This window comes from Perissodus microlepis, chromosome 20, assembly GCF_051167445.1.
Source record: "Perissodus microlepis isolate ML-2025 ecotype Zambia chromosome 20, ASM5116744v1, whole genome shotgun sequence".
In the NCBI taxonomy this organism is placed as follows: domain Eukaryota; kingdom Metazoa; phylum Chordata; class Actinopteri; order Cichliformes; family Cichlidae; genus Perissodus; species Perissodus microlepis.
In genome coordinates this window covers 2,105,075-2,132,482 of record NC_140480.1, presented here as the reverse complement: position 1 = coordinate 2,132,482, position 27,408 = coordinate 2,105,075, and the positions used below count along the sequence as shown (strand labels likewise).

At 43.5% G+C, this 27,408-nt stretch overlaps 2 protein-coding genes across 4 annotated transcripts in view; one reads left to right on the top strand and one right to left on the bottom strand.

The window, feature by feature from the left end:
* Positions 1-223: 223 nt before the first annotated feature.
* nr1d4a (nuclear receptor subfamily 1, group D, member 4a) lies at positions 224-14,227 on the bottom strand. Of its 3 annotated transcripts, none has more exons than XM_084918076.1 (8): positions 13,714-14,227; positions 5,954-6,259; positions 5,765-5,853; positions 5,503-5,647; positions 2,459-3,042; positions 2,182-2,367; positions 1,831-2,041; positions 224-1,720 (listed from the first exon to the last, which is right to left on the bottom strand). In XM_084918076.1, the coding sequence occupies exons 1-8, from the start codon at positions 14,108-14,110 to the stop codon at positions 1,524-1,526; spliced, it is 2,115 nt and encodes a 704-aa protein (XP_084774202.1). In that variant the 5' UTR covers positions 14,111-14,227; the 3' UTR covers positions 224-1,523. The 3 variants fall into 3 exon arrangements, with proteins under 3 accessions (XP_084774202.1, XP_084774205.1, XP_084774203.1); XM_084918079.1 differs by lacking the exon at positions 13,714-14,227 and adding an exon at positions 11,780-12,538; XM_084918077.1 differs by lacking the exon at positions 13,714-14,227 and adding an exon at positions 6,634-9,867.
* Positions 13,970-27,408, top strand: part of rarga (retinoic acid receptor gamma a) — a 41,186-nt gene continuing 27,747 nt past the window's right edge. Inside the window, 2 exon segments of the mRNA XM_084918080.1 lie at positions 13,970-14,060; positions 26,641-27,007. Of these exon segments, the coding sequence (XP_084774206.1) occupies positions 26,839-27,007 (169 nt within the window). The 5' untranslated portion in view covers positions 13,970-14,060; positions 26,641-26,838.

The window sequence follows — 27,408 nt, the reverse complement described above, 5'->3', positions numbered from 1 at the left end:
TAATGTAATAATAGCCTAATCTATTAATGCAGTCTGCTAGCAATAAATTATCTAACGTTCACATAATTGCACATTGTATAAACTTGGTTAACACACTGACAGCATACTGCCAGTGTACAGTGTTGCACAACTACGGGCCTAATTACTCAACATAGCCTATGTTTTTTTTTTCTAAACTGATATTTCCCCCACAAATGTTTACAAAAAAGACACAGAGGCAGAATAATACATAATTCCAACTTTATATCATTGTATCATTTCTATTTAGGAAGAAAAAAATGTACAAAATGTACAAGATGTGCTCAATCAGCCATAATCAAACAAGCAAACAGTGAGATGACCAATCAAATTAGATCTCTCACCCAAAAAAAAAATATTTCTTGTGTTTGTATGACAAACATTGGGGCCAGAGGAAGGGTGCATGTGGAGTGAATGCTGGTGATTTCAGGGATTATGCTGGTTTGTTACATCATCTAATATAGCAGGAGGAGTGTCTAAGCTGTTTGAGAATCCCTACTACACATTCTCCTGAGCAAAGCTCCCTTGGCATAGCCAGATCCCCACCAAATACAGGAAGGTATGTCTGATCCATCATATCAGTTCAATAATCGATACATCAACATTGGGTAACATAATATTTACAGCAACAAAAAATAAACACAGGAACTACAAAACCCCATGTGCACTCCATCAGTCTAGATGTGATACGGGGTACAGTGACAGACATTATGTTTTTGTGAAATAATATTATAATCGTGCCGTCTTATCACGATGACACATTTAAATTCAAGGTGAGCCAAATGTTTTCTGGAAGGTTAGTCAAAACTTAGAAAGAGACTGCATCCTGTCATGTGCAGGTTAAAGCAGGGATCCCATTCCAGTACTAATGCAGATGGCATGTTTGTAAAACAGTGACACACAAGTGCCTTAACATTTCAGGTATCACTATGTATTATATACAGATTCCCTTTTTCTTAAACACAAACTGACACATGGTCAATCATCACCAGTGGTCCCTAAGTAAAAAAAAAATCATATACAACATCCATCATTTAGCGGCTGCTTAGTGATGGTCTGTTAATACTGTATGACTTGCGGAATAAACAGAAGTGAACTGGCTTTTATTCTTAAGTATACAGGATATAATGAGCAAGTGCACAAATGATTTTTTCTTTTTCCAAAACGGTGCTAGTAACTCTACACAATGATTTAATCTTTTTCTTTTTAACTGAACAATGTCTCTCAAGAGGTGTGGAGGTTTATGCGTGTACATGAGTTTGTTTTTATTGTATTGTATTTTTTCCTCTCAAAACATTGCATGACGATCAACAGCAATTCAAAATATGTATGTAGCCCTCATTTATCCTTTTCAAAACAACACTCATCAATTGCACAATTCCTTGTTCCTCAATATTGAAGGAAGTCCTGCCCTTGGAAGATAATATCTGTATGTGTGTATGTACTGTGTATTTTTCTGTGTGAAATAGTTTTTTTCCTGTGCACTCTGTGAAAGAGGGGACTTCTTAAGGATCAATGCGAAAGGCCAACAGTTTGTCGGAGTGCAGGTTGTTGAGGGTGCGGAGGTCTGGAAGGCGCAGGAGCAGCTTGGAGAAGAGGGTGGTGTCATCTGGACGACGGCGAGTGATCAGTGAACGCAGGGCGCGGATAAGGCCCTCCTGTAGCTGCTCCACGGCCCTCGTGTCCGAAATGCCGGAACGGTCTGAGGAACACAGAGGATACCGGTGTGAGTGATGTGAAACAGTTAGCACATTGTGGATTCATTATCAAACTGTCACTGCCGTGCAGCATTTGTAACTGTTGTTCTCTAACCTGCAGAGACCAGCACCACGGCCATGAAGAGAGCCATTTCATCAGGCTCTAGTCCCAGCGAACTCAACTTCTCACTGAATTCAAACATTGCATCCAGCAGAGAGCCCATGCCCAAGGCGCGCAAAGTGGGCAGTGGGTAAGTTTGGCCATTCAGGAATGTCACTGTATGCTCCCCAGCATTGAACAAGGTGCAGAACCTCACCATCAGAACCTTAACACGCAAGAAATGGTGAAAAAAGACGAGAACAAAAAGATAAAGGTGAGACAAATGCTTTAGCCAAAAACACATCTGGACACATTATGATGCATTTATCATTAACAAAATGTATAAATGAAAATGTATGTCATTACCTGGAAGGTGCCTGATTTTAGCAGCATGACTTGGTCCTGTTGGCTAAGCTCTTGAAATCCTGGGATGCCTTTAGCAAATTCTACAACCTCCTTGACAGCAGGGGTGAAACACTGAGAGAAAGACTCCCATATCTCCTGACTTGTGCGTTCTGCCCCTGACACAGGGCACGCGTTGAGAGGACAGGCCTTTGAAAAGACAAAAAACATCAAGTCATAAATAGCTTGTCGAATAATGAATCATACAGCAGTCCTAATTCAGCGAGCGTCTTGTACTTACCAGCACTTTAGCTCCTGGAGCTAACTTCCATGGGCAGGAGGGCTGATTTTGGGTACTGCCTGCAATGCGGAAACTGTCATGATTGGCAGAGCTTCCCCTTTGAGGTATTGTAGCATTTGACTTGTTGTGATTCTGATTTGATGACACTAAATAGGTATACCGATTGCTGTCCATATTGTTAAATGCTGGTTGGTTGTGATTAGAGGAGACTGGGCATACACTGGTGGGGGTAACTGGGCAAGACTGATAACTCTGAGCTGAGGAGGGGTGAGATGAGACTTGAGGAAAATTGCCATCCTGAGAAAAGGGAGATGTGTTGTTGTTGTTGTTGTTGGAGATGATGTTGCCTGACTTGGATGCTCGCTCCTGGTTGCTGCTGTTGCTGGTGAAGATGTCACGATAGGCTCTGGAAATGGCTCCAATGGCCTCTTTTGAGGTACCGTCGTCTGTGCTGGTGGGATTTTCCCTCACTGAAGGGGAGTCCATGTCCATGGCAGCCGACTCATTTAGGCTGTTCATGTAGCTCTGCATCTCATCCAGAAGTCGCTGCTTCTCTCTCTTAGGGATACGGCCAAAACGCACCGCTAAGGAAGATACAAGCAGAAGAGAAAAGGTTAGGTTCCTGTCACCGACAGCACGGGCAATCACAGTAAATGTTTGTTTTGTGCCCTGCTTTTCATTTCTCCGTTCTTGTCTTTTTCTAAATAAATGGTAATCCTTTTTCTTATTTGATCAAATACAATAATCCAAATCACCAGCTCAACAACAACGAAAGTTACAAATGAATTGATAGATTTATTCATTTTTATTAAGAGATGTATAACTCGCAGCTTAACATGCTTAAACTGTTTATAGTGATTTCAAGGTGAATCACACAAGTGGGGAGATGAAAATTTCCTTTTCTTCATCCATACCCCCCATCCCCCTTCTCACAGTAACCATCAGCTGGAGAGGCTATTTATAGACCCCCTGCTGCCATCTGCCTCATCCTCTCCTCTATCCACCACTATCGTCTTCCTCTACTGCTCCCTCCCTCCATTTGTAAGTAGGGCAGTGGGGCAACATCGGCATGATGTCACTGGCACTGAGATCGTGAGAAGGAGAAGTATGAGAGTGGTGGGCTTGCAGAGTTGAGGAGACAGAAGTGAGAGCATGAAGAAGACTGACACGAGGGATGGCGATGCTGGAAAATGACTGTGTGTGCGTGGCGCTCCTGTTGTGCAGTCATACTGTCAAACTGTGAGGACTTGCCTCCCTTTTGGGGACAAAAGTACTCATCATGTAAATCATATAATTATAAGTTCAAGATTTGACTAAGGTGAAGGGAGGATTAAGGTCTGAACCGAGCAAGTTGTGGTTATTTTATTCTCTATTCTGGGTAGTGCACGTCACCAGGAAGCGAATGCAAGTGAAGAAGTGTGTGTTAGATAAAAATGGTACATCTTCAAAGACTTGAAAGTAGAGCACACCCGATTTCTTTTATAAAGCATATAAGTGGTATAGTGGTGTATACGTACATGTATTTATATATATTTCAGTTGCATACTGCATACAACCACAATTTAGAATAAAAAGCAGAATGACAATAACTGTGCAAAACTGAGCGATCAAGAGTAGTTGTAGTAGTAGTTTGCAGGATATACTAAAGAAGCTTTTGTAATCTGCAGAGTAACTTGATGAGGATGTGGCCAATAACGTAACATGAGCTTAATCCCTGTCATCATGGTTTAAAAAGAAGCAAATGCACACTACTGAGCTCCATATGCAAATTATGTTGAAAGGCATTTTAAAATCTAACCAGAAGGAAGAAACCTAAAGAAACTTTCCTGTATTCTGTCTGATTACGGGAAGAAAAGCGTGCCACCATGCCAACGGACTTCAATATTTGCCTATATTGCAGCGGCAGAGTCACACAGCTGCCTGGTGTGAAATCAGGGTGTACTATTTATTGTGGGCTGCAGTCAGTTGCCTGCGGTTTTCCTGTTTTCGTAATGCTTGAAACTGAGCAAAAAGGGGTTTCTAGGTTGTGGTCCTTAACGCATTCAAAAATCTCCCGTAAGAGGGTCAACCTGAATGTTCTCTCATTTGGATGCATTTTGCCACCGTCTTTTTTTTTTTCTTTCTTTGCTGTGCACCAAAAGTGTCAAGCACATGCAGAAATAACACTAACCTCTTTACTAGATTAGGCAATGCAGAGTACTGGAGGGTGGAGATAAGCAGAAACCATACTGAGAGGAAGAAAACAGGCAAACTACACCAAGTAGGTCATGATGTATGAGTACACTATAGGGCTGATTCTGTATTGTTTTTCTAGGTCAGCCCAACTGTTTTCTTAATTTGTGGTGATAGGTGATCAATCACTGTTCAGCTATCAGAGCCAGAATGAGGTGAAAGGAGTGTTACGCCTGAAAAATTCTGTCATAACGATGGTTTCTGCATCCCTTGCTTAATTGTTGCCCTGTCCCTTATTAATTGCAGTAAGATGTTCTATGGGCATACACAAGGTAATCACGTTGACCCTGTTCCAATTTCCTAAAATAATTCCTGTGTTTGCTGCAGTTTTCCCGATGATAGATAGCTTTAGGGACTTCAAGGTTCCTCTACTCATAAATCACTGTCTGAGGGAGAGATGTAAGGGGAGCTGAGGGAACATAGTGGGTACATATAAGGGGGAGGGGCTGCACTGAACAAGAGCATAGAGGTAGGTGTTGGTGGATGCTGCAAAGGGCAGCAGAAAGACACTTAGAAACTTAAAAAGAGTGATACAAAGCCAGATGGTACTTACAGGCAGTGCAGTGACAAAGTAGGAGGGCAAGACAGGTGCAAGTCTTCCTACAAACTGAGTGACTGAGCTACTGGCATGATGACCTCAAAAGTCTTCCCGCATTACATTTTTCACTCAGACCTACATATCAGTACTGCACCACTTTCTGTGTGCCCATTTCCCTGCTGCTTTGGCTAATCAGAGCACTGTGGTATTCTGGCAGAAGAGCGAGAGGAGAAATTTCAGTAAAATAAAATAAAAATATGTCAGGATGTCTCACCATCTCTTGACATGCCAACAGAGAGGCATTTCTTGAAACGGCAGTGCTGGCACCGGTTCCGATTCATGCGCATGATCAGACAGTTCTCATTCTTCACGCACATCTTGTAGTTGATGTTTTGCTGGATGCTGCGTCGGAAAAAACCCTGACACAAACAGACATGTTTACATATATACCATGTGAAACCAGGGCACAAAAAAAATCAACACACATATGAAATATTCCACAGTTTTTTCACATTTTCTTCTGATTATTGCCTTACCTTGCATCCCTCGCATGCATGCACTCCATAGTGGAAACCAGATGCAATGTCGCCACAGACTTTGCAAAGCAAGACCATTCCACCTGTCTCTGAGGAAGAAAAGTGAACTGTGAGATAAGCTGCAAAAACACACACATATGTATATGAAGGAATAAATATTTATGCATATCGACAGTTAGGAAAACTTACTGGTGAAAGTTCCCGGGAATCCGCATGGCCTTTTCCCCGCAATGGGGTGTGCATAGGAATGCTGTGGAGTAGCTGCTGGTGTTGAGGGGCCACTATAGACCTCTGGGAATTGGAACACCAGTTTGGAGGATGGAGTGTTGCACCCAGCTGCCCTTTGTTTCAATGCCCCAATCTCCGTGAAGGTAACCTCCTCTGGAGATGAGGGCTGGGAGTGTGAAGAAGGTGATTGTGTCTGATATCCACTGGAAGGGCTGCCAGGGCTGGGACTGGCACTGCCAGAGGAGCCAGCATACAGGATTACTCCTCCTGAAGAGAAAGAATGGAGATGTTCACATAAAAAGACTTTAAAAAAATATAGCCTTGTTTAAATTTGGCTGGATTGGATGATTTATAATTTTTTTAAAAAATGAATCTGGCTACCCATAATTGCTTAGAAAACCTGCAGGGCTACTTTATAGCTGTGGATGTGTTGTGATGTAATGTTGCACAATCTGTGGACAGCGGCTCTGAGTATCTGCAGCGACGTTGCTGCATGCTGAGTGTAATAGGCGTAATGGTGCGCTCAAGAGGATAAAGTGGGCGCTAAAAATACTGCCGATGGCACAGCAACGAATCAGAGAGACGTACACTAGAAGAATCACTTAAAAAAATAATTCTTGCGTCATGCAGTCTTAAAGCACCTGTAAATATTAGCGGATTCTTTTTTGTCATTCAACTGTGGCTGTTTCCGAACTTTCGTTTCTCTCTCTCTCTCGCTCTCTCACTTCTAGTCAGGCGTTGTGGATGAGCGGAGACACGACCTCACGTGTCTGCGGGGTCTGCTGCCTCCTCCGCTCCAATAATAGCCTCGCTCCCCTGGCACCGTGCCCAGCGCCAGCTAACAGCACGACACCTGACCGCCGCCTCACATGCGTGGACTCCTGACACGGTTACTGCCCGAACCAAATCCGCAGTCTCGTGTTGAAATCTAACACAATTTGAAGTCAGATCTGTGTTTATAAACATACGCTGAATGGGACAGCCCTCAACCGCCGCCACCCTCACTCACTGAGGTAGCAGCGAGCCTCTGCTACTGTCGTTCCACAGTAGAAGAATGTGAGTCACGTTTTTGTTTTCTGTTTTGTTTTTTGTGCAAAGGTAAAACCTCGATTTTGTGGTTTGGACTGCCGTAATAACAAGGCAGTGTGCAGCAGAGTCGACTAGAGACACATTCAAGATTACAAATTAGGCTCTGTACGCACTTATTTCAGTATTAAAAACAGTCTAAAAATATGTTTCCAACTTAAAACTCTTTTTTTTTTTCAAACTTGCACACGCAGCTGAGTGTGGCACGCTGGTTTTCGCTGAATGTGCCTGGAGACCGATCCCTTTGCTGCGAACAGCATTTGTTTAGCGCAAATGTTTTGATAATCCTTCCACGAGCACGTGTTGGAGGATTTGTTGACTCATGCCAGAGTCATAGACAGATCCAGCAGACCAGACCTGAGCCTCACCTCCTTGTGAGCCTACACGCAGACAGTGAATGCCCAGCCCACGCCGACTCACTCCACCCAAACACATTGCATGTCCACCTGAAAACTCACATGTACAGTAGCCTTGTGTTTATGAATGACCCCCTCCTGAGCCACTGTACTGTGAACACTGTTAATGAATAATCCGTTTCTGCTTTTGAATAGTGGTGCAGGAAGTATCCAAGTAGGCTGTGAAGTGCTGCTGTAATTCATTTCTGTTCTACACATAGATTTTTATCTTTTAAACGAAACTCTATCTTTCATCTTATGCAAATAGTCCATTAGGAGGGTTATTAAAGATTTGTAATACATACAGGAATGTATTGATCTACTGATTGCAAACACAGGTAATGCAACTCCTGCAAGGCTACATGCCATATTAAAGCACCTGAACCAAACTCCAGTTTTGTCTGATCCTGTGCCTTGCACAGGATTTCCCACGTACTCAGAGGATTTCCATGCACCTTGCTACAACGTGCACAAGACTCCCACAATTCAGGTCAACGCAGACAGCATTAATTGAGGACGCGGTCACTGCCCATCTTAAGTTTAGTGTACCCGTGCAAACGCTAATCTGCCTGGGACCAGAAAGCAGGCAGAGAAACGTGAGCACTGGATCCTCCACAGGCGGTCTCTCTCTCCCTTCTGTTTCCCTCTTTATCTCTTACTTTCACTGGCTGAAGTGGATAGAAGCCACAGTTAAAGTGACTACAGTCATTATTTTTCCCCTGGGGGTAAAGTTTATAAATATAGATCCTGACTTTCTAGGAAAATATTATTTTTTTATTAGTATTATTCTAAAACAGAAAATATGTAGGTCTCTGCGGCCAATGAAATGAGTTTGTGCTATGCTGAACACAGTTTCTACTTGGGTTGTTTGCAGAAGACTTTGTTACCTCGGGCTCGTGAAAGTAGGTCAATATCGCAGGAACTTGATAGAATTGTGTCTATGTGCCTCTAGCATCTCTCTCGAAATTGGTGCCGCATCACACAGCAGCTCTGGCTCATGCAATTAAGAGGGCGAGCTGTATTAGAGTATCACAGTGGGTGGCTATGGCCTATTTTAGAGACCCCAAGAATATGATTCGTCGTCTAACATCCTGTCTTGTTTCTGTCTGTTCTGTGGTCTTGATAAAGCGTCGGTTTCATTGCTATGCAAGCTTTCAGCATTTTAACAGTCACGTTCCACTCCAAACGCACGCTAAATGCACGAGTGCCCTGAACCGATGCGTCGGGGACAGATGTTGCAGAATCAAAATCGACTCAGCTTTGTACCACACTGCAAGCTCGCACTGATTTAAATGAAAGGAGGGGGAGGGGGCGGTGTTCAGTAGAAGCAAGTGGTGCATGAGGCGGGGAAACGTGACCAGAGAGAAAAGAGTTAACGTGTGGAATTGCTGACCCACTGACCAAGCTCTGCCTCACCACCACCGCAGGCGGCATCGTCAACACAGAAGCGTCCGTGAGAGCGGGGTAGCGGCAGGAGGAGGGCCCGGATATCTCACGCGTCGCACGCGGCTCTGCAAGGGAAGCCACGTGAGGAGGGCTTTTTGACAGGGCTTTCACCGGGAAGATGTGAAGCGTGCGCTCCAGCCGGGAGCCAGAGCTTCTACAGTCCGCCAGAGGCTTATAATTAAAGAGCCAAATTAAATAGAGCAGCATGTTATGCGGCAGGGTGGTCTGACCGCGCACCACCACCAGCAGCAGCAGCAGCAGCACAGCCGGGCGGTGCAACTAAGTTTAAAACAGCAGGGCGAAAACTGTGTGTCAGTGTGTGACCAGACCAAAGTATGGGGAGAAAATTCGCGTGAAGATAGAAACACGTTTAATTCAAAATCCATCAGTTTGTGATTAGTCATGCCCTGGGATGTTAAATGTAATTGTTTTCTTTTATTTGGCTGAGTCTTAATTTATAACCAGTCAGAGGACTGGTTCACTTGTAACTCAGGTCAGCTGCACCACTCAGCATCTTCCATTCTGAGTGGTGCAGCGATACAGGCTGCTGACAAGAAATTGGCCTATATTGTGATAGGGCTACTCATATTTTTGAGGACACAGATGTCTTACTTTGGGATACACATTTTTCCTGAGTTTGAAACGTCTTCTAGCCTATTTATATGGCCTATTTTCCCCCCATACGTCAAAAATAATGGGGTTGGATTACTATCTAGCAAATGTTTAACATTTGAGGACATAACGTTGACAAAAACGGGGCTTTTTGTCTGAATGTTTGTGCCAGTTAGTCAGCCTTAGCACCAACGCGCTCTTTTACAGCCAATGTCGAAAAATGGTTTGAATACTTTAATGATGCTGAAAATATTGCAGAAGATCTCCACCAGGGGCGTGCCAGAGGACGATTTAGAGAAGAAACTAAAGTCCGTGAAGTTAAGCAGTGAAGGGAAACTCGGGATGTCGCAAAACTTTTGCGAGATCTCGCAAAAAAAAAAAAAAAAAAAGCAGTGAAGGGCATAGAACTTCTTCTTTTTCTCCAATTTTGCTTACACCATCTGGTTATCATTTGACGGCTAAATGCGAGCAAACATTATAGCTATGTACTATTATAGTGCTACAGAGCTGTCATTGCAGGTGTCTTAAAACGTTTTCTGACTTCCACACCCTGGTCCAACTGCCTTTTTTAAAAAAATGATATGCAGTACAAGCTGATGTGAATACTAATGCTGATAAATACTTTCCATGTTATTATATGCTCCAAATATTAGTTTTTACTGATTTATATTTCCCCAATAATTGGCCCTGTGTAACCTGTTCCAGCTGACTGTAGCCTACTCCCCTACATTATGTTTACTAGTATTACATAACAAGCCTGCTAAGCTATATATCTTGTATTTGGGTCTATTATTTGAGTTATAAGATCTTTTATGTATGAATAAATTATTGCATTAACCTTTGGGTGAATGCCTCCTTCACATGCAACAACTCACTCACTCAGTCTGTAACTCATTCTTCAACAGCCTTGGCAATTGGAGGCATGTGGTTATAATAATGTTTATAGCTTTGTTTAGATGACTGAACTCATAAATCTAATTATGTTTGGTCCCAATAACATTATTGAAATATTAAAGGTCAAGCCAATGTGGTCACCATTTGAAGTAATAAGGGCTACAAAATGAGGATAAAAGTGGGATGTCATTAAAGACATTTTATTTTATTAATTGAACAAATAAATAAGAAAAATATAAATAAACAGTTAAATAAAGATATAAAAACTTTTGGTAAAACCTTCTGCTTCACTGCTTCTGCCTCTTGGACAGACAAACAACAAAACCCAGTACCCCAATCTTTGCTTTTATCGGCTGAGTAATACTACAGCTAATATATGATTATTCATCTATTTACTCTGGCCCACTTTATCAGTGAAATCTCAAAGTCATAACACAGTTAGTGGGTTCGTTTCCAGATCTATTGCACAGGGTGCGCCCATCACCTGTGCCAGAACGTGACCGTGGCTGTTGTAAATGATTCACCGTCAATTAGGAGAGGGAAGCAGAGAGCATGTGCACCCTTGACTGATCTCGAGAAAACGCTGCTTAATACCACTTAACGGATAAAGGTCCTTCCATTATCAGCCTTTATATTGTAGGCACTCCAGCAATGGCTTTGATAAAGGAAAACAGGCACGCCCCCTACGCCAAACAGTGTTTTTCTGCATGATATGACAGGGCTGCAGTTTAAATTCTGGCATGACAGATTATGATTACAGTGCCGGCCAACATACTGTAACTCCACGTGAGTTTGTTTTCGTGGGGAGAAACAGGAAGTGGCCAACCTCCCTTCAGTCCCGAGCGGCTCACCTTCCCAGGCGTTGTTGCGCTCGGACATTTGAACGCAGCACAGCAACGTCCTGGTAGCTTTGCATGAAGTTTTACTTTAAAATCGGGTTTTGTTTGACCTTTAAATTCACAGTCTTAATTAAAACCACTCAGCTCAGAAATGAGTAAAATACAAAACCCTCAAAATTATAGTTCACCCACTTGTTGCTGCATGTAATTATAAAAAAATCGCCACAAGTAAAAATGAATGAATAAATAAATAAATCAGTGGTTTGCACAATTATTAAATCAGTGGGATATCGCATTTCTGTGATGTATTCATTTAAGCTCTGCTTCATTTCAATCAAAATCAGCTCTGTTTTACACTTAATAACACATTATGGTCAAATCGAGCTGAATTGCTGTCGTTTATTGATCGCTGGTACCAACATGAATGAATATCGATCAGTCATTCAGTTCTAACTTTTGTCATATTCACCATTGCTAGACATTTGCAGCACGCCAAACATAAAATAGAATCTTACCACCGCCGGGGCTGTTATCCATTTCTCTCTTGTGGATGATTAAATCTCTGGATAAACTTGATAGCAGACCTCCGTGAATGTCACGTCACTAGACTGGAGCAAAAGTCTTTTAAAGGCAGGCGAGAAAGTCAAAAAAGAGTTTTGCGCAAAACACCTGCTCCATAGAGCGCAAAAATAGGAAGCACTGATTGGAAAGAGTCCAGTGCTGCTGAAGTTGTTGTTTTTTCTTCTTCTGTAATCTGTAGGTAATTCAGTAGATGGCACCTCTTTTCTGTTAGATCTGAATTAGTCACACTGGTCTCCACCAATGATACCTGGATACCTTCTGCTCTCTGAGTACTGCACCTCTAGCTCTAGCGCGCGTGATGTTGCACGAGCGAAGATTAAACTATTCTCACGAATTCCAGGAAAGTGGAGTCAGCATATCCTTGAACACACTGTCGGACTTGACACAAGCTGCACACCCACTAATACAAACACCCACATCAATCACGTTGCAGGTGAGTAGGAAATGTGACCGCCTTTTCCGTTTTCCCCAACTTGTGTTGTGGCTGTTTGTGTAGGATTTGGCTCACTCTTTGTATGTAGCGGAGTCCCGTCTCTCCCTCTCTCTCCTTCACGCTCTTGTGCGTTTTCATTGGCGGGGATCCGGGGCTGAGGGGAGTTTGATGCGCTTATTCGAGTGTGGTGTGTGTTCAGTAAAGCCACGCTACATGTGCGCGGTGCATGTGCCGGAGAGAGCGCTGCCCTACTGATACACATTTTATGCAAAATACAGAGCGTGTGGTGAGGAGGGATGGAGAGATTGGAGGATGGAGCACATGGACAAGAGGCGTGGCTCACCGTGACTGCTCTGACAAGCAGCGCCGCAAACGGATGGTAAACATCGAGACATGCCAAACATCATGCAAATGCCAAGTCCAAAGCGCATGTGCCAGGGGAAAATGTAGACGCGCGAGTGGACTTATGAACAACATGCTCATTGAGGAGACCACGTGCAAACACAAAGCATTTGTCAAAATTGGATTTCAGCAAAATGTGGATCCTGTGCGCTTGTGATAGGCTATATTCGCGTTTGTTTTTTTGCACGTGGCTTGCGTGTGAGGGTGAATTATTGCATCAATGCCTTATTATTGTTATTATTAATAGTTAAAATAAGTTTCTAAATTGGTTGGGGACAACAAATTGTCGATAGTGCAGTCTTTGAACATTAGCTTTGAACAAGCAGGCGCATATGGAGGTAACTTGTGGAAAGCGCCCCTCGGTGGCAATTCAAAGCATTAACAAGTGTTTCAGATCACAAGCACAAATGCACGTGACTCCCGGTGATTCCGCTGTGTAGAAAACCAGCCGTTCAACTTTAAAAAATGCCGCAAACACGTTTTTATTATTTGCTTAAACATCTAAAGTAACCCTAGACATAGGCTAATTTTAATAAAAACAAACAAGCCATCAAGTCAAACAAACATTTACTTTATTTCTAATTTATTCTTAATAATACGACTACTACTACTACTAATAAACGGATTTATCATGGATTTTATTATAGGAAGAAGTGCCTTGCTTTAACATGTAATGAAAATGATTTGACCATTTTGCTAACCTAAAAAAAAAACCTTTAGTCTTTCTCAGCAACCAATCTACTGAGTTAATTGTTTTAATGGCCCTATTAGACTGAATGACTCTATTAGCCCAATAAGGAGAATGTTAACATCGGAAAACTGTATTAAATAGCCTATTATGTTTATTATAACATTGCACGAATGTAATAGTAGTAGTAGTAGTATAGTAGTAGGCTAATAGCAAGTTTGCATTCCTTCAAATTAGATATCATTTTAGGCAACGAGGAAAGGTTGAGTATTTATTAGCTTCTGTAAGTTCACATTGAAGTGTTCTTTATTTCATTTTGACACGTGTACTTTTTTGTTGCTCACCTTTGTTGTGGTTTCCATCGTACTGAGCGGAAGTGTTGCTGCACTCCTCCCCTCGCACACTAGGTGGCGTAGTAGTGTCATAAATCTGTCCGCACTGTGGTTCCCATCGACGCCCCTGAAGCTGCTGCCGCGACAGTGACCGACTGGCAAAGGATCGTAATCTGACAAATGACTGAAAGATCCCTGAAGCAGAGCAAACACCAAAGACGACACCTTTAAAGACTGTAACTGACTTTGCTTTGTCTCCTTCATAGAAAACCTCTGTCTTCTTAGTTTCTGTGGAATAAATAAGCTCGCGTTGGAAGCCGAAGCATAAACTTCTCAAGGCCAAGAAGAAGAAGAAGAAGGTAAGACTGTGTACTTTACATAAATCATCTACCGCCGTGATTAATTGCATGTGTCTAAGAGTAAACGGAGCACAAACTGCGTCAACCCGGGCGTGTGTTTACTGTATGTATGCGAAGACTCACGCACTCCTCATTAGAACACGTTACGGCAGGGCACGGGATAATTACAGGCTGCTAAAACTGTTCGGGGACTGAGCGAGAGAGAGAAGTCTCTGCCAACATACACACCTGCAGAGAGCACTGCTTTGCCCGGGGCTTCAAACACAGTCTTCGTCACTTTCTTAGTCTTTCTGCCTGTGCGTACCTCGTCTATCACCCGGCTCCCCACCGCCCACTCCCTCCCTGCCTCACACACACACACACACGGGCGCGCACACACACACACACACACACACACACACACACACACACACACACACACACACACACACACACACACACACACACACACATATATCTTGTTGCGTGTTATGTGAATGACGCCGGGTGTGCTGTAGATGAGAAGTTTATTCCAGAATGAACCACCAAAGTAGTCTTAGATTGACGTCCAGGATGGTTGATTGAGCTCAGAAATTTCCCAGTAGCAGAATGTGCGGAATTAGCCTCATGATCAGTTTTGTTTTGTTCTGTTTCCCCCTTCTGTACAGAAATACACAAAACTAAACCTTTGTCTGACTTCAGCATACTAAACATATGCCTAAGTGCTCAAGAAAAGGAAAACTTGTACTTTTTTTGTTCACTCTCCCTGTGCAGTATTTAGTGCCCACGTTTCTCACAAGGGCAGTTTTATATGCAGGGAAGGAGGCATGGAAAAGAAGACCTTTCCTTTTGAGCTCACAGATTTGCAATAATTACAGAATCACTTCCATATGTGGCTCTCTGGCTGCCTTCTGGCTGCCCCCACCACCCTTCTCTTCCCCACTGCTCTCTCTTTCCCTCTCCCCTCTTTCATTTGCATTCTCCCCAATCACTCTTTTTTTCCCTGCTTTTATTTTTTTATTTTATTTTTGGCTTTTCTTTGTGCACTCGGAGCATTTTCTTTTTTCTCCCTGAAAAACCACAGCTTAAACAAAGTTTATGATAATCAGAACATCCTGGCATTTTTGGCAAACGGTTGTGCATTTTGGTGATTCAATTAGATGATGCTTGCCAGAATAAAAAGAGCTTGTGTTCTTTAGTATGAGAAGAGAAGGGAGGGGGGAGAGAAAAAAAAAAGAAGAGACATGGACCAGAGAGGGGAAACGTTGAAAAATACGGAAATATGAAAAAGAAAAGGAGCTCAGTGAAGAATTTGAGAGGCAGGAGTGTGAAGGAGGGAGAGGTGGAACAGAAAATGAGGCAGGGAGAGGGAGGGCTGGAGTAATGCTTTTTGACAGAGGTGGGTTCAAGATGGGTTCATGGTGACATCATGGCTGATTTTGTATTTTTCTTTTTTTTGAGGAAAGTATAGACAGGAGAACCGTTCACCTTTCATTGGACACACATGTTGGGGTTCAGGCAGAGCGCTCATGTGCTGGCACACACGCTGGTAGCTGTGTCGACAAACTCTGGATGCACCCGAAGTTATACGCAAAAAGTGCCGACACACACACACACACACACACACTTTTACCCCCCCCCCCTCTTATTTCTTCTGTAGTAGTAAAACAGTTTTTTTGGCTCCCTCTTGTCTCTGCTCAAAGCTTTTTGTTCATTTGTTTGTGTTAGAGGAGTTCATACTGGTATATGCCCTCCGGTCCCTCGCACATACATTTCTCCTTTGCTCATGAGTAACTCATTTTCCTGTGAGTAGTATTCCTCTGTGTATGTTTTTACTTCAAGGCTGCTGGACTCTAAATGAGCGCACTTTGCCAGGTGGGATGAATGAGCTCCTTCATTTCACAGGATGTGTGTATAAGACTCTAACCAAGAAAGAGCAGGCGTGCGTACATTTGCGTGTGCATAAATGTGTTTGTGCAAATGAGCTGCTGTGTGCCGTTGCCCCTGCGTCCCCTGCCCGTCTCAGCGCGGCACCAAACTTCTCATGACATCAATCTGAATGTGGGGAAATAGTGATCTCATTATAGGCATCTTGTTACTGATTGAAACCCGCCGCCACTGACACCGACTCCCTGCCCCCCTTCTCACCTCCCCACCGCCAATGCTCCCCTCAACCTACCCCACTCCACCACATCCATCTGTGTCTCAAACCGGCCCTCCATTTTTCTTTTTATTCCACACCTCTTTCTCCCACATTCCCTGTACTACTACGCCCCCCCCCCCCCCATATCTCACTTTAACCCCTCTAACCTCACTTCCTCCCTCTCTTGCACCCTGCATCATCCCCCCTTTCCTCTTTCCTTTCTGCCCTTACTCCCTTTCCTCTGCCGGCGAGCCCCAGGCCTCTACTCCTCTGCTCCGCAAATGCAAATACGTGGAATCTAAAGTGGAAACACACGCCCGAGTATGATGTTTCCATGAATATTTCATATCTTCATAAACACACCCGGAGAAACTGCAAAGCTATGCGCTCAACAATGCCTGTTTGCCGGATGACTTCCTGTGAGGAATTGCCTCTCTGTGTTTGACTTCTTGTGAGAGCACACTGTGTTAGGATTGATGTCAGGGGCAGTGTGTTATGATGTCACGGGCTGAAGTTAATGATACGAGAATGGCAAGGGCCATAGGCCATGTTTCCAGTGGTGCCCAGAGAGAGAGATAGCACCCTGATCTGTCTTCATTATCCCCCCACTCTGCAGCCTCCCAGACACAATGATCATAAATCTCAGCCTGGAGCACACTTCACTGACACTGAAACACAAACACTAGTAACCTCTGACCTTCTCACTGCTACTGCCTACACACACTCATCCATGCACGCAGACACGGGTGCCCACACACTTACTGCAACTGCACGACATGCGTGTGTTGCGAGGCTGTGCACGCACAGTGCTCAAAAGCTCACTGTCATAATTTAATAAGGGCCACAGCATGCTCCGTGCACCGCCACACACAATACTCTTCATGCACTTGACTACACATTCTGACACAGATGCATGGTCTAAGTCGGCCTGATGGCTGCTCACATACTTGAAAAGCTCATATTAGAATTGGTGATTTTTTTAAGCATCCTATGGCTATATTTACTTTCTTGTTTTATATTACACAACTGCTGGTTTAGTAGTGCTTCATAAACAGTCAAGGGATTTCTATCAGCCTTAGTAGCCTCATAAGCAGCACATAAATCAAATATAAACAAGATAAAGATCAGCCAAAGTTTTTTTTTTTTTTTTGCAGTGTGGCTTAGATCTGTGCTTCCTGAACATAAGGTTTCTGCAAAAAGGCAACAGTGCCTCTCGCCACTTATCCATTCATTCACCCTGATTTTGTACTGGCATCAGAAATGTCTGGAGGAACAGTTTGGTGGGCTACTGTAGACCACATGTGTTCGTAAAGATCGAAAGCTCACAGGAATAACGAGAGTAAAGCCGAAAGGTTTTTTTTTCTCATTAGGATGGCTTGACTTTATCCCGCAGACATATTGGGGTCAATGTGTTTGAGGATAAGATCTATCTCCGCATCAGGCCAGTTGCTGAGGTTTACAAACAGAATAGGCGGATGGCCGTGGATGTGCAGGTAGCTTTGGAGACAAACAGAAGAATCCACATGCTGCAATGTTTGGTAGTTCCAGTTCAGACCATGAGATTTATGAGCTTTATGAGATTCATGAATTTCCCCAATGAAGAACAATAAAGGATATTTTTATTCTATTCTATCTTATTTAGGAGATTGTGCCGTGATGCATGGCCAACAGGCCTGAAAGTCACGACTTTAGATGAAGTTCCATAGTAAGTATTACACGTATAGGTTAGTTCAGATTTAATTTTGTTTTTAGTGTTGTACTTGCTTTGTTTAGACTAGGTGTTCCTTATCTGTTGTTTGAATGAAGTAGGCATGTAGTTACACTGACCGTATGTGGTTTGTTCTTCTTCCTTTTTTTTCTCTTTTTTTTGGGTGTGTGTGTGTGTGTGGGGGGGTAATCTGAGAAACCATTGTCGATATGAAGAGGTGCCTGTTTAGGTGCCAGTTGAGGTGTGCCTTCCCCTCCCAGTTTTGAGGTTTGAGGTGCTCCTCATAACCAAAACAACTTGAGAAACATGACATTCAGAAAAAAACAGGGCACACGCCCAGAACCACAAACACATAAACACAGATCTGAAACATATGATCTCATATGGAGAGAGGGGCACGTTCAGGGGCACACCCAGATCTGCTGCTGTCGCTGCACAGCCCTGCCATCTCACTCGTGACTTCCTTGCAGCTTATGTGCCAATGCTAGTTTCGATTCAGGAACCAAAGTGATATATTTAGAGAGATGGGTCTGCTTTTTTATAAACACATTTTCTGCCTTAAAAAACAAAAAACAAAAACCCCAAACTATACCTTATAAAGTTTGTCAGTAATTAGGCAAATGTCATGTATCTCCCCCCCCCCCAAAAAGAAAAAAAAAATCATGCCGGTCAAGGCCCAGTTCTGTTTTTTATTTAATCCCAGTGCCAAATGTTATTGTATCAATTATTTGGTGTCCAATACTGGCTTAAAGGTTTCAAAGGTCTCCTCATGCTTGCTGTTTTAATGTGTTTAAAGTGCTGTTGTTGTAGTAGCATTAGTAATAGCAATAATAGTAGTAAGTTACTGTCTCAACTGTGGGAAGATTGGCACAGAAACATTGTAAGCAGTAAAACGCAGGCCAATGCAAATATGAGTCACACAAAAGGAGCACCTCCAGTGTGGGCCTGTGCCGAGCAGACAGTCCATTAAGATTGTTCCATAAATTGATCACACCAGGGATAAATTACATAGTGAAACATCATAGAAATTCTTAGAGGGATAAACAGATTGGCTCGCTATTAAAACAGTGTCTGTGTTAAATCAAAACAATATAAAGTGGATGATCTGTGTTCTTCGGGATACGAAAACATCCTCTCCTAATAAACCTACTTAACTTATTGATGAAACACAAATGATCTAAGATCACGACATGCGGTTCAGCATGCACAAACAATTTGTAGGTAAACTGACTGTTCAGCCAAGAAGTTAAGAGGTGGGGGGAGAAAATAATTCACCCAAGAGACAAAGAAGGGAGAGAGAGAATTAAAAACAGAAACTTAAGCTCTCTGGGCCCTTTTCTTCCCTCCAGGCATTTTGTGGCTTGTGAAAAAATGTGCTGTATATTTGAAGCATCGGGGTCACGTGACAAAGGAAGGCTTTATGAATCAGAGTATAATTATTTCTAAGTGAGTGAGAGAGTGTGTGCCTGTATTTGGAGAGTGAAAGACTGATTTTTAAAAGGTAGAGACTGGAAAAGGAGGAGGAGGAGGAGGGTGGCAGAGACAGGGAGAGAGAGAGAGAGACTCACTGCTGCTCTGTCTTTGCTGTTAGAAGGACTCTGTTGAATGTGCACACATCTTTTCTCCTTTTCATTGGCTCGCTCCGGTCATCGGACCCTTTTGTCGAGTGCTTTATCTCCCCGTCTGCATCATCAGCTCGACATCTCGTAAGTAATTTGAACTTTAAAAGTTTAGAGTCGCTAACTTTTGTGGATGCTTGCTTTTTATTTTTCTCTCTCTCTCTTTTACTGCTAACAGAGAGTGTGTGTGTGTGTGTGTGAGAGTGAGAGAGTGCATTCTCTTCTGAGACTGGTTCAGCGGTTTTAATTGAAGACAGAGACCGAATGTGCAAGACACTTGAGAGACTTTGAGACAATTAATCATTGTGTTACAAAGTCCGAGCAGATTTTCATGTGTAAACACTAAAACGTCCCCACACGTGTTTGTTTGGATGCGCCTGTTTCAGTATGTTTGCTTCTTTGTGCTTCATAAACACGAGAGCGACACAGAGTTTATGTGAAAACATACTCGAGCATGTGTGTATGCCTGCATGTGCACACATGTGCTTATTAGCGAGTGTTTCAAGTGTTACCCAGTGCCTGTGGAGCTCTTTATTATTAGCATATGTGAGCGTGTGTATGTGTGTGTCAGTGTGTACACAATTGCATGTGTTTGATGTGTATTCACTAGAGGAGTCACCAGTCCTTGACCTGTTTTTTTCTCCATTTTTTATAACCACCATATGAACACTTGGAAAATACGAGTGTTGTTTTCCATATTTTAAACAGCGGAGACTAATTCCTCTGGAGTGAGGTGTGCCCGTAACCCCGGTTTTAGTTTTTTGGGATGTTTATTAATTGTGCTCCCATAGTTATTTAGCTATGATGTCAGAGAAGATTATTTATTGATGCTGGCATCTGTGCTAGGTTAACAGGTTCAGCTTGTTACAGCCATGTGTAACACAGTGCATTTAATGCTGTGTGATCTGGATATCAGATAGAGTTCAGAGTGTCCTCCACAGTGTTTGGCTTTGTCGCTCCACTGGTGAGCAACAAAGCCACGGTAAACTGCCTTCCTTGAATCCCTTGGCTTTCCACCTGCTGACACTCGGCGGTGAACTGGATGTATTTCGCATGAGGAACAGGCTAATTAAAGTGAATTGGAAATAAACAGCCACTTGGCCCAGTGAAGGATGCCTGCTCGAAGGCCAGTGGTTTCTATGTTTCCGCTCCGCTTTGGTCTATCAGTGTGACAAGTCGTGTCATCTGGAGTGGAAGAAGCCGAGCTCATTTCTGTGGCAGAAAAATGTCACAGCACTTTTCGCCTTCAGCAAAGCGCTCTTGGGCCTTATTCAAGGACAGGGTACCCATACAGAAGCAGCTTTACCTTCATGGTGCACAGCCACGGCAAATTGCTTGTCTTCCATGACAGTTTGGAATCAATTATTAATATGTTTGCTGTTTTGCACACCAGATAAGTGTGTGCCTTAGCTCAGTATACCTGTGTGCAGTGTTGCATCACTGGCCTTGAAAACATCCTCTCAATATCAATATTGCTCACATGCTGTATCATCTGTCATTACTGATTAGCAGCAATATGCTGTATTTCAATTAAAGCAATAACTTTAAAACTAATACATAGCAGATAATACATTTTATTATCCTGTACAGCTAGTGGTAATTTCTTTAGTTCTAAGTATGGTAGACAGCAATAAAAGAATATTTTATCTCCTATAAATCCGTCAAAGTTTAGTAATGCCAAAGCTGTGTGTGTACGTCTCTTTGTGTGTGTTTCTGTGTGTAGGTGCTGTTGATAAATCCTTGGTTTTGGTGGAATTACTGAAACAGCAGTTGAGCCATAAAATCGTCTGCATTGCAAAATCTGCTAACAATCCTTCTTTGTGACATGACTTTGAGTGGTAAATCAGGGAGTTGTTGATACCTGTCTTCTTCTGGAATTTCTTTAGCAATTAAGGCGAAGTGGTGGGGAGGGGTTAGACAGGTGGTTTAGGAAAATCGAGGGGCTCTCTGCTGCCGCACTATAATTAACCAGGAAGCTATCTGCACGCCATTTCCTATGTCTGTTTTTGCAGGTGTGCCATTCTGATGTGAGGATTTACATCTAAGCCTCCACCCAAGTTCTTGTTAAAAGACCTTGTGCCAATGGCAAAAAAAGTTGAACTTGTGTGAAAGTGTGGCCTTTTGAATGCTGTGCTCGCTTATGTGTGTGTGTGTGTTTGGGCCTGCATGTGTCTGACTGCTGCTTTGAGTCCTGCGGCTAAAGGCAGCAGTGGTGAAACCCATCCATTACTCTTCGCTCTATACAGAGAGGATTGTTTTCAGTGTGTGTTTAGGAAGGGAAACACCTCCATTGTTGCCTCTGTGGATCCTTACCAGTTCTTCCTTTACGTCTTCCTACACAGACATATTAGCAGCACAGACTTTGACTTTCACACTGCTGCTATTTTAAAGTTTCTTCCCTCACCTTTTTTTTCTCCGCCTCTCTCTATATTTGTCATGTTTGCTTACTGCCACTTGCCCTTTTCCTCATCATTGCATGTTTTCTTGTTTTGCTTGACCAACTGCTAAAAGTCTCTGTGTTGTGTACTGCAGAGAGAGGCGCATCATGGAAACGGCAAGCAGTCAGGATGACTTCATCATGTCGCAAAGTGTTTTATGTCTCACTGTGTGTTCTCACTCTTTCCATAGCTCTTCTCACAAATGCATGTCAACTCAGATCGTTATGTGACATTATGATTAAGTGAGACAGAGTGAGAGCAGAAAAATTATTTTAAATTAGTGACTAGGTGACAGCAACAGTCATGGCGCTCTTTTTTTAAAAAAAGAGGAAAAAACCAAACCCTTTTTGTAAGTGACAAACGATTACACAGAGGTGCTTCTTTGCATTGTTGCTTCAAGGAAATGGTATTTGTGTGATGCCAAGAACAGGCAGATGTCAAACAAGTTTCAGGTGATGGAATGCAACTGTGTTTGGAGCGTCTGTCATTTTGGAGCCATTAACCAGCTACTTGTTGAAAGAGTGGAAGCTGTCAGCTTTGCATCAGATAAAAGCGTCACGGCTATTGTTTTCTCAGGTAAAGTACTGCTGACGTTTGCAACAAGATCACCTGTGAACCTGTTTCAGTAGGAGCGTTTAAATTTGCCTGTGCAGCTCTGAATCCATTAACGGCTTTTGAAGGCTCGATGCGGGCATATCAAGCAGTGATTATTACAGTAAACGTGTTTTTAGCTCCGAGCTGTTTGAAACACTGGTCCGTTGGTGCAGTTTGGACACCTGGACTTTGAAATCATTCTTTAACAGCTTGGTGTACAAACTACTTAAAATATATCTCTTTGCAACACATCATTTCCTTTATAGAGTTAATGAACATAACTCACTTTGTGATGTCAGCAGTTTAAAGACAGTGCCTGGAAGGCATGCACAGTTTTCTGTCAAAAAACTGACAGGAGTGGGCAAGTCAGAAGTGGAAAAAGAGTGAGAGGATGTTTTCCCTGCCAGGATAGATGGCACAGTTCATTTATCTTGAGGCTGTGAATGTACAATTCAGAACTTCTGGTAAAGGCGCTGGGTTTCTGCTCTGCACAGGATAGTTCCACAGTTTTTAATTTTACCTCACAGAAACGTGTATATTTTGACCCTCTGCTGAGTTGATGAAGCTCGACAAAAAAATCTGTGAACTCGCTCAGTTTCTGGAGAAATGAAACAAAGAGCGGTCTCTGTGTCAGTGTGGTAAGAGTGGGAAAAAAGTGCCTTTATAGCCATACAAATATAAAATTCTAACTGAATATTCTTCTGTGTTCTCACTGACTGGAATAAGAACCTCAACCGGTAAACAAACCAGGAAAGTCATGGCATCCAGAGTTCTGCTCGCGTATGCCGAGTAATCACCTGTGGTTTCTTTTGCAGAGTTAAAAAAACCCAGCTGCCTCGCTTGGTAGTGTGGTGCAGAGCTTCCTGTGATGCCGTGATTTATTTGTTATGTTTGACTGCAGTTCTTATTGCCTGAGGGGCTCTGTCACAACAGTTAAGGCACAATTGTTGTTTTGCTCACAGAGGATTTGATACCCTTTGTCTGACAGACATTCAATCTGTGGGAACTGTTGTCTCTCTCTCTCTCTCTCTGTCTTTTTAACTCTTACTTGATTTTTCATTTTGCTCCGTCTCCTCCGCAAAACTCCTCAGCAAACAAGAGAATCTCCTTCTCCGCCAGCATGCCTGATCTTGTTGCATTGTCTCCATATTGCCAGGTTGATTGATCCCACTTCATTTGCTACATGAAAATCATTGGATTATCTCAAGTGTAACCAATGACTTTAGTCTAACATGATGGACTACAGTGTGCTCTGACACTATTTACAGAAACAAACCAAAGCAAATTTAAACTGCTACAGTGCACCTCTCTTAGGCAATGATGGAAAGTCCCAGCAGCAGCCGTAAACCCACCCATAGCTGGCCCTGGTTCTCCTTGCTTGCCTGGCTGCCTGCTGCCTCCTGTGTGCCCCCCAGGCTCAGGGGAAGTGGGGAGGCCCTCCATGCCCATTTGGCCCTGGCTAACAGGGGATGAGGTCACTCCAAATTCCCCTTATCCCCTTATAGCCCCAGACGGGCTGGCGAAGTGAGCCTACCACAGGACCCAACATAAAACATAAATGGCTCTGTAAAAAGCTGCTGGGCTGATGTGACTCATTAAAAAACTCTGGCGCCAACTCTTTTATTAATTCATTATTGTGTTTAGGGAGCGTAAAGTTACTGGGTTCTATTTTAAAAGGCTGCGTCTCTGTGCTTCAGTTCTTTTCCTTCTAAGTGTTCTTTTTCTTTCTTTTTTTAATGCCTTTGTTTTGCAACACATATTTGAATGTGGAGTGGGGCTGTGGTTTATTCTGGTAGAATTCAGCCTCTGGACTGTCTCTCAGACCCATTTTAAACTTAATTTCTGAATTAATATGCCACGCTTTCCTCCTGTCAGAATACATAATTCACACGCACTGATTTGTAAACTCCGCTGTCAGTCTTCTTTTTCTCACACAGTCACCCATTTCTTTTTATCCTCCTCTCTCTTCCAGCTCTTGCAGACACATTGTGCTGCCTCTATGGGGCCTGGTCTGGTTTGAGTTCTTGAAGCAGATCTCCAAATGGCCCGAACGCTAGCCAAGTACATACTCATAACCCGCACACACATGCACATTATGAGGCTACGCGTTGCTGGCAGTCTTGTTTTTGCAGTCTGTACCTCTTCTCTCATTAGGCCCAGTGTGAAATCGTGTGATGTCTCCAGTAATGTTTTTGCGCCTTGGCTGCACAGTGGAATCACTACACAGGGTCATGGTACAAGTTGTATAAGCAGTGGAAGGATGGAGGGATGGGGCACAGAGGATAAGACTGGGTATAAGGATATGATTATGTAGAAGAGGTGTAGGGCGGGTCAGAAGTGGAAGGGGTGGGGTGGGGTCCAAGGTAGGTTGGAGGAGAAATATACTGGAAAAAGTAAAGACGTAAAACAGAGAGAAAGAAGGAAAGAAGAAGAAAGATGGCAGTATGGCTGTGTTGGCAGGATGGGGGTGGGTGCCTATCCGCGGCTGCTCCTTCCTGAAACGTGGCCACCCGAGCCTGCCTGGGCCCTGGATGCACATGTGGAACAGTTTACTGTAATGGAACTCTAAATTAGTGGTGGTTTGAAGCTGCCTGCAGCAGTAGGGTGTAATTAACTGGCTCTGTTGAAAGAGAAAGAGCCAGAAAGAGAGGCAGGGAGGGAGCCAGAGCCCTGGAAAAAGGCACGGGGTGAGAGGTGTGTGTGCGTTCATATGTGTGCGTGTGTTAGGGGATGCTCTCACACATGTGATGTGTGGAGTTTTTGAGTGCTTGATTGCGTGTGTGGCGCATATGTGTGCTTCTTGGAAAGCTCTGCCTTCTTTTTTCCCGGGCATGGCGCCACCTCTTAGTGCCCCCATGTGCCCAGACCCTGTCACTGTTCCACTGTGCTTTTTCGCTCAGTTCAGCAGTTCACTGGTTTAGCCTTAGATCTTTCCACCACCCCCACTCCACCACCCCACCCCTCCATTTCTTTGTTTATACCGAATTCATTACCAGGATTTTTTCCCTGTCTTTTCTCCCAGATTCACAAGCCACAGCAGTTCCAAATTCCTTGGCTCTGCTCTTTTTCAAAGCCACATATAAAAAACAAGCTGATCACACCACCCACTCATGAAATCACACTAAGGAAGCACAAGCAAAAGGAAAACATGAAAAAGAAAATGGGAGGCCTCTTTTATATTTCACCCCCCCTTTTTGTATTGAGAGTCGACAGAGGGGGCATAACTGCAGCCTTGTCTGCACTTGAGCCTGACTTGTCTATGCCCACTGTGTGGTGTCAAAGTGACGAGAAGGCTGCAGGAGGCTACAGCCAAAATGACTCTGTGGGATGGGAGCCTGACCTCAAGAGAAGATAGTTGGAAGTGACAGCAGCAGTTAGCAATCAGTGGATCTCATTTTCCCTACTCATCGACCCCCCCTCCTCCCTTCTTCATGCTCTGGACCCCGTGTCTGGGCCCCTGGTCCTAGGGGAAAGAGGCAAAGAGGCAGGCTGCTGTGCTAGGCTGGCAGCAGGAACAGAGGAGCTCTTTATAATAGAGTTCTGGTGATTTAAATCATATGGTATAGCCTGGAATCACTGTAGAAGTCTGGAAGCTCTTCAAAACTGTACAAGAGCTCCCTCTCTCTCTCCCCCTCTCTTTTCCTCCTCCCTCCTTCCTTCCCACTCTTCACTGTTATAACTTTTTCCAAACTTCTTTCTTATTTTCTTTTCCCCTCACCCAGTCCCAGTTTTTTTCTTTTCTTTCTGGCTTTTCCCTCTCCGAGCCTACTCATTCTTTTTCTCTCCCGTCTCTATCTGTTATGGTTCTCGCCATCTCGTCCTTCCTCACTTCCTCCTTGCTTCCCATTCGCTCATACCTGTTGGTATGAAGTTTACACATCCTTCTCGCATTAAAACTGTGGATGAACTATTATCCGACCCAGATGGAATCAGAGTTGATGTGAGGTGAATCCTGTTTGTTGACTCTAGAGCAGATCTTAGCATCAAACAAAACACTAATCGTATCATCATGTTCATGGCAATCAAAGGCACTTATTCTTATATTTTATGTGGAATTAAATTAATAGGAAATTATTTACTCTTATCCTCTCATCTGCAGAAAAGAGACAGCAGGACTCTTCTAAAGTGGAGTCCACCTATCCTTCAGTACCTCCGAGGCCCCCTGTCGCCCATACGTTCTCCACGTCTTAAGACTCTTCGACGGACACACATCTCAGCCTTGTGGAGGATTCCAGGTGTCGAAAGAGCCGTTACCTTCAGCCAGCCGCCTGCTGTGGACCCTGGGTGATCCGTCGCCATGGCTACAAACAGGGAACAGCAGGTGGGTCACATGACCGGCTTCCCACCTGCTGTGTACCCCTTTCCCTTCAACTCCATGAGAAGCCACTCCCCCTTCGACCTGCTGGCCAACAGCAGCCTGTTTGGGAGATTTGGGGCTGACCTGCCCAAAGAGATGGCTGCTCTCTGTAAGTCATTTTCATTACTCTGTGTGTTTGTGCTCGACTTGCCTTTCCTCTCATTTTCCATCTCAGTTCCAAGTATGCTTACGGCCATTACTTTAGTTTTAGTCAGGTCGCATTAAACACCATCTACTGGAAAAGGGGAAATATGGCTTAATTTAAATTGCACTACATTATGTGTAATTTTGTGGAAATGGAAAACTTTAGCGTCTGTTTGTGATATAGGACCAGTGGTAGAAAAAAATCCCCCAAAGAGACCATGAGGAAAAAGTCTACTTTCATCAGTACAATGATTACTCTGCTCCTGTGGTTTCCTTATATGCTTTATGCTTGTAGATGGTGTGGTTATGACCGCAAGCTCTGGCTCTGGCTTCACGGTGCGTGCGTGTATCTGTGCGCGTGTGCGT

Excerpts from the sequence above, each read along its gene's own strand:
- nr1d4a (XM_084918076.1), bottom strand. The coding sequence starts at position 14,110 with ATGCAATTAATCACGGCGGTAGATGATTTATGTAAAGTACACAGTCTT. Across the intron at positions 2,368-2,458 it reads CTCCAGGAGCTAAAGTGCTG|GCCTGTCCTCTCAACGCGTG; the intron begins GTAAGTACAAGA and ends GTCTTTTCAAAG. Across the intron at positions 1,721-1,830 it reads CGTGGTGCTGGTCTCTGCAG|ACCGTTCCGGCATTTCGGAC; the intron begins GTTAGAGAACAA and ends TGTGTTCCTCAG.